We start from the raw sequence: 12,327 nt of genomic DNA on the forward strand, positions 1-12,327 counted from the left end.
ACATGGAAGGGGGTAAGATCTCTGTCTGATGGGGAGTGCAGCTCCATAGAATAGACTGTGTAGGTGTGGCTCTCATACTACATGGAAGGGGGTAAGATTTCTGTCTGATGGAGAGTGCAGCTCCATAGAATAGACTGTGTAGGTGTGGCTCTCATACTGCATGGAAGGGGGTAAGATTTCTGTCTGAGGGGGAGTGCAGCTCCATAGAATAGACTGTGTTAGGTATGGCTCTCATACTACATGGAAGGGGGTAAGATCTCTGTCTGATGGGGAGTGCAGCTCCATAGAATAGACTGTGTAGGTGTGGCTCTCATACTACATGGAAGGGGGTAAGATCTCTGTCTGATGGGGAGTGCAGCTCCATAGAATAGACTGTGTAGGTGTGGCTCTCATACTACATGGAAGGGGGTAAGATCTCTGTCTGATGGGGAGTGCAGCTCCATAGAATAGACTGTGTAGGTATGACTCTCATACTACATGGAAGGGGGTAAGACCTCTGTCTGATGGGGAGTGCAGCTCCATAGAATAGACTGTGTAGGTGTGGCTCTCATACTACATGGAAGGGGGGTAAGATTTCTATCTGATGAGGAGTGCAGCTCCATAGAATAGACTGTGTAGGTGTGGCTCTCATACTACATGGAAGGGGGTAAGATTTCTATCTGATGAGGAGTGCAGCTCCATAGAATAGACTGTGTAGGTAAGGCTCTCATACTACATGGAAGGGGGTAAGATTTCTGTCTGATGGGGAGTGCAGCTCCATAGAATAGACTGTGTAGGTGTGGCTCTCATACTACATGGAAGGGGGTAAGATTTCTGTCTGATGGGGAGTGCAGCTCCGTAGAGTAGACTGTGTAGGTGTGGCTCTCATACTACATGGAAGGGGGTAAGATTTCTGTCTGATGGGGAGTGCAGCTCCATAGAATAGACTGTGTAGGTGTGGCTCTCATACTACATGGAAGGGGGTAAGATTTCTGTCTGATGGGGAGTGCAGCTCCATAGAATAGACTGTGTAGGTGTGGCTCTCATACTACATGGAAGGGGGTAAGATTTCTATCTGATGAGGAGTGCAGCTCCATAGAATAGACTGTGTAGGTGTGGCTCTCATACTACATGGAAGGGGGTAAGATTTCTATCTGATGTGGAGATCAGCTCCATAGAATAGACTGTGTAGGTGTGGCTCTCATACTACATGGAAGGGGGTAAGATTTCTGTCTGATGGGGAGTGCAGCTCCATAGAATAGACTGTGCAGAGTATGGCTCTCATACTACATGGAAGGGGGTAAGATTTCTGTCTGATGGGGAGTTCAGCTCCATAGAATAGACTGTGTAGGTGTGGCTCTCATACTACATGGAAGGGGGTACAATTGGTCTGTGATCTTTCATTTTCCAAAGACTATGGTCTGATGTGTGTATGTGGCCTTTAGAACTGGGCTAATCCACACCAGGAAATGCATTTGATTGGCCCAATCCCAATAAGCATACAATTTACATTCAATTTGCATGCAAGTTGAAAAAAATAGCATCTCATTGACCCTCTCTACACCCCACTGACAGCAGGGGAATGTGGTGAAATGGGAAGATGAAGCATACCGTTTCCCCCATTGTGGTGAACATGTGACTGCAGGAGGGCGGGGCTAGAACTGAAGGGGAGGGGTAAAGGAGGCTCCTGTACATCAGTGGTAAAGAGAGGAGCACCAGCGAAGCGCTCTAACAGGTATTTTGCATTTTGGAGCTTTAATGGCAACTGTGAACCTGGGGGTGGGGAGATTTTATGCCTTAAAGGACAACCGAAGCAAGAGGGATACGGAGGCTGCCGTAGTTATTTCCTTATAAACAATGCCAGTTGCCTGGCAGACCTGTTGATCTGCTGGCATACATAGTGTCCGAATAAAACCCTGGAACAAGCTTATGGCTAATCCAGTAAAGCCTTAGTCAGCTGAGTCAGAGCACTTGTTCTGCTGCATGCTTGTTCAGGGTCTAAGGCTAAATGTATTAGAGGCAGAGGGTCAGGAGGACTGCAAGGCAACTAGTATTGTTTAAAAGGAAATATGGCAGTCTCCATATCCATCTCACCTCGGGTTCCCTTTAAAGGCAACTGTGCAACTGCAATTATTTTTTTTTTTACATGACAGAGGTTTGAAATCCAGTGTGCTGTTGGGGTAAGCCTTATTACTTACCTGCGGGGCGCTGCTCCTCTATCTCCCGTCTGTATGCGCAATGTCGCCTTCTCCACGGACTGACCGCCGCTGCTGCATTTTGTAGTTCCTTGGGAAGTCTATTGCACACTGCAATGCACACTGGAAGATGTAGTCTGTGAATGTAAGTACAAGGACGATCTCCCATCTGTGGACTACATCTCCCAGTGTGCACTGCAGCATGTGTGCGGCGGAGACTTTGCCGGAAACAATAAAAGTTGCAGTCAGTCCATGGAGAAGATAGCGGAGCTCAGAAGCCAATGCGGACAGTAGGTCACAGGAGCAGACACCCCCCCCCCCCCCCCCCCCGGCAGGGGACCGGAGCATCGTTTTGTACAGGAACAGGACGTTTAAAGGAGGCCAGTAGAAGCCCCAGGTAACTTTTTTCTTTTTGGGGTTTCTCTCTCTCTCTCTCTCTCTCTCTCTCTCTCTCTCTCTCTCTCTCTCTCTCTCTCTCTCTCTCTCTCTATATATATATATTAGCTGATTGCCCGGCGTTGCCCGGGTATGTATTTGGCTGGTGTTGGCTCCGCCTACTTTTTCTAACCCTAACACATAATTACTCACTGACCAAGTTTGTGAGCTTTGCGGTCTTTGGTATCAATAATCTGCATTGAAATGAAACAAATCTGATTGGCTGTGTGTGGCTCCACCCCTTTTCTGAATTTGAACCCCAGTCACACAATAACCAACTGTACCAGGTTTGAGGCCTGTGCCATTAACAGTTCAAGAATGGTAGCAATTAACTATTCCCCTTGAAAAGCAACAGATGAAGTTTGATTCACTTTTGTAGGCTCCACCCACTTTTCTGAATATTAATCCCAGTAACCAACTGTGCAAAGTTTAAAAACCCTGCCATTAACAGTGTAAGAATGGCTGCAGTTTACATTTTCCCAGTGAAATGTGTATTTGTCTCCACCCACTGATGACCCGGCGTTGCCCGGGTATGTATTTGACTGGTGTTGGCTCCGGCCACTTTCTAACCCTAACGCACAAACACTCAATGACCAAGTTTGTGAGCTTTGGGGTCCTTGTCATCAATAATTTGTACTTTCCCATGAAATGAAACAAATCAGATAGGCTGTTTGTGGCTCCGCCCCTCTCCAGCATTCAAACCCCAGTCACCAAATGACCAACTGTAGCAGGTTTGAGGCATCTGCTATTAACAGCGTAAAAATCGCAGCAATTTAAATATTCCACTTGAAAATCAACAGGTGAATTTTGATTGGCTATTATAGGCTCCACCCACTTCCCTGAATATTAATCTCAGTCACCCAGTGACCATCTGGGCAAAGTTTGAGAACCCTGCCACTAACAGTGTAAGAATGGCTGCAGTTTATATTTTCCCAGTGAAATTTGGTTTTGGTTCCGCCCACTATTTGTAACTTAGACACACAGTCACTCAATGACCAATTTTGTGAGCTTTGGGGTCCTTGGCATCGATAATTTGTACTTTCCCATGAAATGAAACAAATCTGATTCACTGTTTGTGGCTCTGTCCCCTTTTCTGAATTTGAACCTCAGTGACCCAATGACCAACTGTACCAGGTTTGAGGCTTGTGCCATTAACAGTGCAAGAATTGCAGCAATTTTAATATTTTCCTTGAAAAGTGACATGTGATTTTTGATTGGCATTTTTAGGCTCCACCCACTTTTCTGAATATTAATCCCAGTCACCCAGTAACCAGCTATGCTAAGTTTGAGAACCCTGCCATTAACAGTGAAGAAGGGCTGCAGTTTACAATTTCCCAGAAAAATCTGTTTTTAACTCCACTCACTTTTTGTAACCTTGACACAGTCACTACTCAATGACCAAGTTTGTGAGCTTTTGGGTTCCTGGCATCAAAATTGTGCTAATGGAAGCAGTTTATCCAGCAAAGAAATCTGGTTCTTTTTGGCTCCGCCCCTTTACTGAATTTGAACCCCAAACACTTAACAACCGACTGTAGCAGGTTTGAGGCCTCTGCTATTAACAGTGTGAGAATGGCTGCAGTTTCTATATTCCCCTTGAAAATCAATAGGTGAATTTTGATTGGCTCTTGTAGACTCCACCTACTTTTCCAAATATTAATCCTAGTCACCCAGTGACCAACTGTGTGAAGTTTGAGGACCCTGCCATTAACAGTGTAAGAAAAGCTGCAGTTTACATTTCCCCATGTAAAAAGTTAGTTGTTTTTGGCTCCGCCCACTATTTCTAATCTTGACATACAGTCACTTAATGACCAAGTTTATGAGCTTTGGGGTCTTTGGCAATAAGTTGCATTTTACCTTTGAAATTAAACAAATCTGATTGGCTGTTTTTGGCCCGCTCCCTTCAGAATTTAAACCCCAGTCTCCCAGTGACTGACTGTAGCAGATGTTAGGCCTCTGCCATTAAGAGTGTATGAATGGCAGCAATGTAAATATTCCCCTTGAAAATCAAAAGGTGAATTTTGATTGGCTGCTGTAGGCTCCACCCACTTTTCTGAACATTAGTCCCAGCCACCCAGTGGCCAACTGTGTCACGTTTGAGAACCCTGCCAATAACAGAATGGCTGAAATCAATCTAACAAATCTGATTGGCTGTTTGTGGCTCCACCCCTTTAGTGAATTTGGACCCCAGTCACCCAATGACTGACTGTATCAGGTTTGAGGCCTCTGCCACTAACAGTGTAAGAATGGTAGCAATGTGAATATTCCCCTTGAAAATCAATAGGTACATTTTGATTGGCTGTTGTAGGCTCCACCCACATTTCTGAATGTTCATCCCAGTCACCCAGTGGCCAATTGTGTAAAGTATGAGAACCCTGCAATGTAAAAAATGAAGTTGTTGGCACCGCCCACTTTTTCTAACCTTGACATACAGTCACTCAATTATCAAGTTTATCAGCTTTGGGGTCCTTGGTATCAATACTTTGTATATTCCCATTGAAAAATAAACAGATCTGGCTGTTTGTGGCTCTGCCCCCTTCCTGAATTTGGGCCCCAGTCACCCAGTGACCAACTGTACCAGGTTTGAGGCATCTGCTATTAACAGTATAAGAGAATGGTAGCAGATGAAATATTCCCTTTGAAAATCAAATGGGGAATTTTTATTGGCTGTTGTAGGCTCCACCCACCTTCCAAAATCTTAATCTGTCACCCAATGACCAACTGTGCAAAGTTTGAGAACCCTGCCATTAACGGTGTAAGAATGGCTGCAGTTTATATTTTCCCAGTAAAGTTGTTTTGGCTCCGCCCACTTTTTGTAACCTCAACACACAGCTCACAAACTTGGTCATTGAGTGACTGTCAGGTTCCTGGCATCAAAAATGTGTGAATGGAAGCAGTTTATCCACCAAGGAAATCTGATTGGCTGTATGTGGCCCCGCCCTTTAGTGAATTTGGACCCCAGTCACCCAATGACCGGCTGTAGCAAGTTTGAAGCCTCTGCAATTAAAAGTGTAAGAATAGCAGCAGTTTAAATATTCCCCTTGAAAATCAATAGGTGAATTTTGATTGGCTGTTGTAGGCTCCACCCATTTTCTTGAATCTTAATCGCAATAACCCAGTGACCAAGTGTGGCAAGTTTGAGAACTCTGTGATTAACAGTCTAAGAATGGATGCAGTTTACATTTTCCCATTTAAAATGAACGGCTGAAATTTGATTGGCTGTTTTATGATCCACCCACTTTTCCTGGATTTGTAACCTCGGTCACCAAGTGACCAACTGTGCCATGTGTGGGGACTCTGGCTTGATTACTGTGAGAATGGCAGCCTTTTACATTTTTTCCATTGACTTGAATGGGTGGAATCTGATTTGCTGTTTGTAGCTCCGCCCAGGTGTGCAGGGGGGCCGCGAGACCCCCAGAACATATCATCCCAGGTAGTAAGGGATCTGTGTACCAAGTTTCGTTCAAATCGGTCAAGCCGTTTTCGCGTGATCGCGGCACATACACACACACACACATACACACACACACACACACACATACATACATACATACATACATCCGATTTTATATATATATATATATATATATATATATATATATATATATATATATATATATATATATATATATATATATATATATATATATATATATATATATATATATATATATATATATATATATATATATATATATATATATATATATATATATTGTCCACGCTTTGATTTCAATGAATAATAAGAAAATAAAGAGAAAACTGTTCCAGGCAGTTTCCAACTTTACTGCCTCTGGCTGAAGCCGATCCTGATGTCATTTCCTCCCTGAGGCCTAGTGCACACCAGAGCGGTTCTGCTGCGGTTTGCGATCCGCTTACGGGTGCGGATCCGCTAGGGTAATGTATTTCAATGGGCTGGTGTACACCAGAGCGGGAGGCGTTTTGCAGAAACGCATACTCCCGGGCTGCTGCAGATTTTGGATTGCGGATGCGTTTCTGCCTCAATGTTAAGTATAGAAAAAACGCAAACCGCTCTGAAAAAACGGCACTTCAGAGCGGTTTGCCAGGCGTTTTTTGTTACAGTAGCTGTTCAGTAACAGCTTTACTGTAACAATACATGAAATCTACTACACCAAAAACGCTTCACAAAACCGCAAAATGCTAGCTGAAACGCTACAGAAAAAGAAAAAGCGTTTCAAAATCTGCTAGCATTTTGCGGATCTGCTAGCGGTTTTTGGTGTGCACCAGGCCTATCTCTTTTTTTCTCTCCTAGAAACTTCACTGTCATATCTAGCTTGCTTTGGAAACACATGAGAGCACAGCATAGATGGTATTTCAGCAGCTTCACACTGAACTTCCCTTAGCTAATAAGTCAGGAGCAGGAATGTGGGAGGGGAGATAACAAGATTCCCTCTCCTTGGCAATGTACCAAATATAGCCAGACTCACTAAGATAAGATTAGTTAGAGCAGAGACACTAATGATTTTTTTGTTATGCTTGCAAGGCAGGGTCAGGTTGTAGACCACATAATAAACACAGAGCAGTGGGGAAATATTATTGATTTTATGCCTCACAATCCCTCTTTAAACAAAACCTGTAAAGAGAAAAAGTTCCCCTTGAGGGTACTCACCTCGGGTGGGGGAAGACCCCAGATCCTATCGAGGCTTCCCCCGTCCTCCTCGGTCCCATGGCAGTGGCGATAAAGCTCCCCGAAGAGCGGGGATGTAAATATTTACCTTCCCGGCTCCAGCGCAGGTGCAGTATCGGCTCTCCGCTCAGAGATAGGCGGAAATAGCCGATCGCTGACGGTCTGCTCTACTGCACAGGCGCAAGTCTCCTGCACCTGCGTAGTAGAGCGGACCCGACACAGATCGGTTATTTCTGTCTATTGCCGTGCTGAGAGCCACAACAGCGCCCCCGCTGGAGCCAGGGAGGGTAAATAAATCAGCGCTTATCAGGTTTGTCGAGGGAGGATTCCGGAACACTTCGGGGGAGCCAGCGCTGGATTGCCTGCAGCTACAGGGGTGGGGGAAGCTTCATTGGGACCGAGGCTTAACCCTCTTGAGGAGAGTACCCCTCAGGGGAACTTTTTTTTTTTTTGTTACAGGTTCTCTTTAAACTTATGAAAAACAAAATAATTGCACAAAGTTACCTGGTAGTACAGATGTGAAGTCCGAGGATCTGCAGTTGGATATTGTTGTTGGTAGGCCGATGGGTAGTTTCCATAGCCTCTGTAATAGTAATAAGGATCAGCTTGCTGTGGCGTTGTAGAGGCAGGTGGTCTTTGTGGTTCTGGATATCCCGCTGCGTGGTTGGGGTTCACTGGAGCACCTGCATTCGCCATCGGCTGTGGTGGGTAAGGTGGCTGCTCTGAAGATCCATATTTAGGTCCAGGTTCGGAATGTCCACCGTACTGTGGATCTGCAGGATGCTGGGTGCTTGGGTTGGGAGCTTCTGGTTGTGGAGGGTAAGGCCCAGGCCTGGAACCAGGAGGTACGGGTCCTGGAGGGGCTCCAGGCGCGGCCTGAGAAACAGGAGTCATGTACTCATGAGAGGACCCTCGTCCCATCTGTGAGGCCTCTGGGGGTGGCTGAACTTGGACATCTTTTGTCACCTGCTGATAAAAACCCTGGTTGGTATTATCTGGGCCAGGATGGAAATTTGGGACGCCGATTGGCTGATTTGGGTGTTTGGGGGCTTCTGCCTGTGGCCTGTTTAGGCCAGGAACACGGCCATTATTGATTTGATTAGCGGGGGCCCGTGGGACTGTAAAATCAAGAGCCCCAATGTTTTCCACGTGGTGGTTAACCATCGTGCCCAGGATACTTCCACCACCCACCGGAACATTAGAAGCAGATACTGGGACCACAGAATTTATCGACTCAACAGGTACACTTTCAACCTTGACACTTCTCTGCCCATCTGTGGCCAAATTAAGAGGAATCTGATTGGCTGAAGGCGGCATAAGACTGTTTTGAGGCAGGTTAGAAAAGAGATCAGAAAAATGATCACTGCCAGGTGGCAATTTATTATTCAGAGTACTGGGCATGTTAAGCGGAGGTCCCGGCTGAAGCAGAGAGACAGAAGCGTTGTGATCAGGTATATAATTTCCAGCAGGAGCTGGTTTCTCAGCAGCAGGTTCTTTTGCAGAATTAACGTTCTTAATTTGATTGGGCAAAGTCAAAGAAAAATTAATAGGCTGAGTTAAATTATAGTTCTTGTTCGGCTGAGCAATTAAAACGGGCTGATTCTGCAAAGATTCTGTGGGTGGCGAAGACAGCAAGCTGGCGTAACCGGAACTTGCCTGTGACGGAGGCTGCTCATCATCTCCTATTTTCGGGGGGTTCTCGAGATTTTCTGACGATGCATGTTCCTCAGTGGTGGTTGGAAACGTCATCGGGTCAGTTCTGTTTGCAGTGTCTAGAACCCCATCTTCCGGAGGCTGTATCACTTCGGTTTGAGGTTTCGGGGGGACGTAAACAGCAGGAGCTGGTGGGGCTAGGAGGACGTTGCCTCCAAAGTTGGGCAGTTCTCCCTGGGCCCACAGAGTAGTTGCAGGGCTTTCGCATTTTTTATTTGACCCGTGGGCTCTCGATGAAGGTCGCTTATCTAGTAGTAAGTTTTCAAAGTGTCCACCACCGAAAAGATGTCCACTATTTACCGAACAAACTTCTGCGTTCACATTGCCGGTGAAGATAGTCTCCATGTTGTCAGGAGGTTGCTCCAAATTACCTGGTGAAGCTGCCGGCATGGCACTATGGGGGGCATTTAGAGGCATGTTCGCTTCTCGAACTTCGACTACTTTTGGATGGTCAGCCTCGACCGATTTAATCCCAATGTACGAACGGACTGGTTCAAAAGAACTGTTTGCGCTGGCCTGAAATATTCCAGTGGGTTTTGGAGGACTTGGGGTTGGCGGTTGAGACAAATTACCATGGAAAGCTTTTTGGGGCACAGCATGGGGATTTGTTTCAACACTCAATGGGGAAGAGTCAATCTGCTTAAAGAAACTGGTTGGTTTTTCGTTCTCAAGCTTTCCACTTTCCTTCTGAATGAAGGTGCCCACTAGTTCCTGAGGTCTGGGCGGGATGGGAAGACTTCGGTGGCTTAAGTTGCTGTAGTTTGAGGAGACACTATCAGACCGGAGGGAACGCGATGCCCCTTCAGGTGCCTCCACGTTTGGCCAACCTTCCACGTGGGTGGGAACATTTTTAGGAGGAGCTGAAGCAGGGGCTGGCCCGTATCTAAACCCTTCGGCAATTACATTAGTCGGAAAAACACTATTAGGAGGCTCATTTGGTAGAACTTCTAAGTTTTGAACACATTCAATATTTTCTATGTTGTCATAGGGCTGCTCCCCTCCCGCTTTGGCTTCTGTGGGTTGGTGCTCTACGCCGTCTGGTTTCCACGGTACATGTGGATCGTAAAACCCGCTAGCAGCCTGCGGTACAAACGGCTGGGTATTTGTAACGGCAGGATGGGCCTGATTGTTTGCGGTAGGTGGCTGAGACTGTTGAGGAGACAGTGGCGCTGGTCGCCCCATATTGTGTTGATATGGGTTACCGCCGGACGTACTGGGCATTTGCTGCTGGTCTGTTGAAAGGATCTCCACGTTTTCTGCCTCGTCCCCTTTAAAGAACATTGATACTGTCCCTGAACTAGAGTCACCGTCTGGAATTTTTGCAGGTTCGTTTAGAGGCCTATGTTCGGGCAGAGACAATGGTGCTCCAGCAGCTGCTAATGGGACGGTGTTGGGTAGTCGTTGGTTCTGCTGAGGTTCTTGATAGGGTTGACCAAACCAGCTGTTCTGCTCGAGATTTTGGTTATGCATATATTCCATGGGCGTGGGGTTGAACTGTGAAGGGTTAGGTTGTTGGAGGTGGTTTGAGCCGCCAGGAAGTGGGAATGGGGCTGGGGCAGTCCTTTGTGGGGCGGAGAAGTAAGCTGGGTCACTGGCTTGGGGTGGAAGATGAGACACTTCTAAATAAGGAGGGGAATAATATGGGGCACTGTAGGTGGGATGCTGAGCAGCTGGAGGGAGACTCTGGCTGGAGGTAGGTGGTGGTGGTGGTGGTGCACCTTGAGTAGACCCCCAAGGTGCAGTGGTCTGCTGAGAAGATGTGGGAGGATACATCGGTAATGGTGCTGAAACATTGTTGCCCTTACCAGTCTCTGGTCTAATTTGAGATCTTCCTTGACTAGACGCAAAAGCATTATCGAGTCCACCCACCGCGTTATAGACAGATGTAGGAGCTGGATGACCAAACCCTGGTTGGGTAGTAGGAAGGGAAGCCATGTTTGTGAAATGACCGCCAGGTAGGGAAGCAGGAGGTACGTTATGCATGGATGCTCCGGGCACAGGTTGAGAAACAGAACTTGGTACCGATGCTTGGGCGCCAGCGAGAGCGTTATTGTCAGCCGTAGGTTGAGGGATGGGTTGGGGGTACAGTGATGGAGATGAAGATGGCATGGTCAACATGTTTGCGTTCGGCGCATTCCCAGGCGCCATACTCTGAGGAGTCATTCTGCCGAACGCGAAGGGGTCCGTGACTGGCTGCACCGGAGGGGGCGCCATGGCTGACGGAGTAGGAGTCCTCTTGCGCCAATATGCATTAGTGGTCATTCCCATGCGAGGAGGGGGTCCGCCCGACCCGGAAGGACCGGCCGGTGGAGGTGGTTGCATGATGCTCGTTTCCCGCTTGCTATAGTGCCCTGGATCTCCTCTCGTGTTAAAAGAATCAGCAGATTAATCTGGAAGACAGAAGATTTTAACATTATATTAAAGCGGATGCGAGATGAAAAACGAACTATAACAAGTAACTTGTCTATATATATATCTTATCTAAAGTTTAGATAGTTTACATAGCAAATCTGTCTGCATACAGCTTCAACAGGTTATGATTATTTATTCCTGTGATACAATGAGGGCAGCCATGTTCCTTTTGTCATCATTACACAGGTAATCTGCAACTGCATCTCCACCCCTCAGCCTGTGAAAAATTCACTCCCCCTCCTCCCCTCTGCCTCTGAAATTTCTGGCTAATAACCTCCTTCTCCTGCCCAGACTGAGCTCCCATAAGCTCTTGCTAATTCGATCCATTCAGCTAAAAATCGATTGATCAGTCAAACGTCCCGGCATGTTGGGGAATCAATTTCTAGCAGAATCAGATATCGAAAGGAAAATCCGACCAGTGTATTGCCAGCTTAAAGGACAACTAAAGTTTGAAGAATACGGAGGCTGCCATTTTTATTTCCTGTTAAACAATACCAAATGCCGGACCTCTTTGGTCGCAGCAGTTTCTGAATCACACACCTGCAATCAGGGCTGTGGAGTCGGTACAAAAATCATCCGACTCCAACTCCACAATTTATGAAACCACCGACTCCGGGTACCCAAAATGGCTCAGACTCCTTAGTCTAATATTTCCGAAGGCTGTAGATTTGGTACAAAAATCATACGACTCCGACTCCTCAGTTTATAACAGGGCTGTGGAGTCGGAACAATTTTGGGTACCCGGAGTCGGAAGATTTTTGTACCGACTCCAAAGACCTGATTTATAAAACCACCAGCTCCGACTCCAGGTACCCAAAATTACTCAGACTCCACAGCCCTGCCTGGAACAAGCATGCAGCCAATCTTGTCAGATCAGACAATGTCAACAACACCTGATCTGCTGCATACTTATTCAGGGTCGGTGGCTAGAGGTATTAGAGGCAGAGG

At 46.5% G+C, this 12,327-nt stretch overlaps 1 protein-coding gene across 3 annotated transcripts in view; it reads right to left on the reverse strand.

The window, feature by feature from the left end:
- SEC16A (SEC16 homolog A, endoplasmic reticulum export factor) overlaps positions 1–12,327 on the reverse strand; it is a 149,766-nt gene that overhangs the window by 118,457 nt on the left and 18,982 nt on the right. For all 3 annotated transcript variants that reach the window (XM_068249127.1, XM_068249125.1, XM_068249124.1), the window contains exon 2: positions 7,759–11,357. In XM_068249127.1, the coding sequence (XP_068105228.1) occupies positions 7,759–11,289 (3,531 nt within the window). In that variant the 5' untranslated portion in view covers positions 11,290–11,357. The remainder of the gene's footprint in view (positions 1–7,758; positions 11,358–12,327) is intronic.

The sequence above is a fragment of the Hyperolius riggenbachi genome, chromosome 8, assembly GCF_040937935.1.
Source record: "Hyperolius riggenbachi isolate aHypRig1 chromosome 8, aHypRig1.pri, whole genome shotgun sequence".
Lineage (NCBI taxonomy): Eukaryota > Metazoa > Chordata > Amphibia > Anura > Hyperoliidae > Hyperolius > Hyperolius riggenbachi.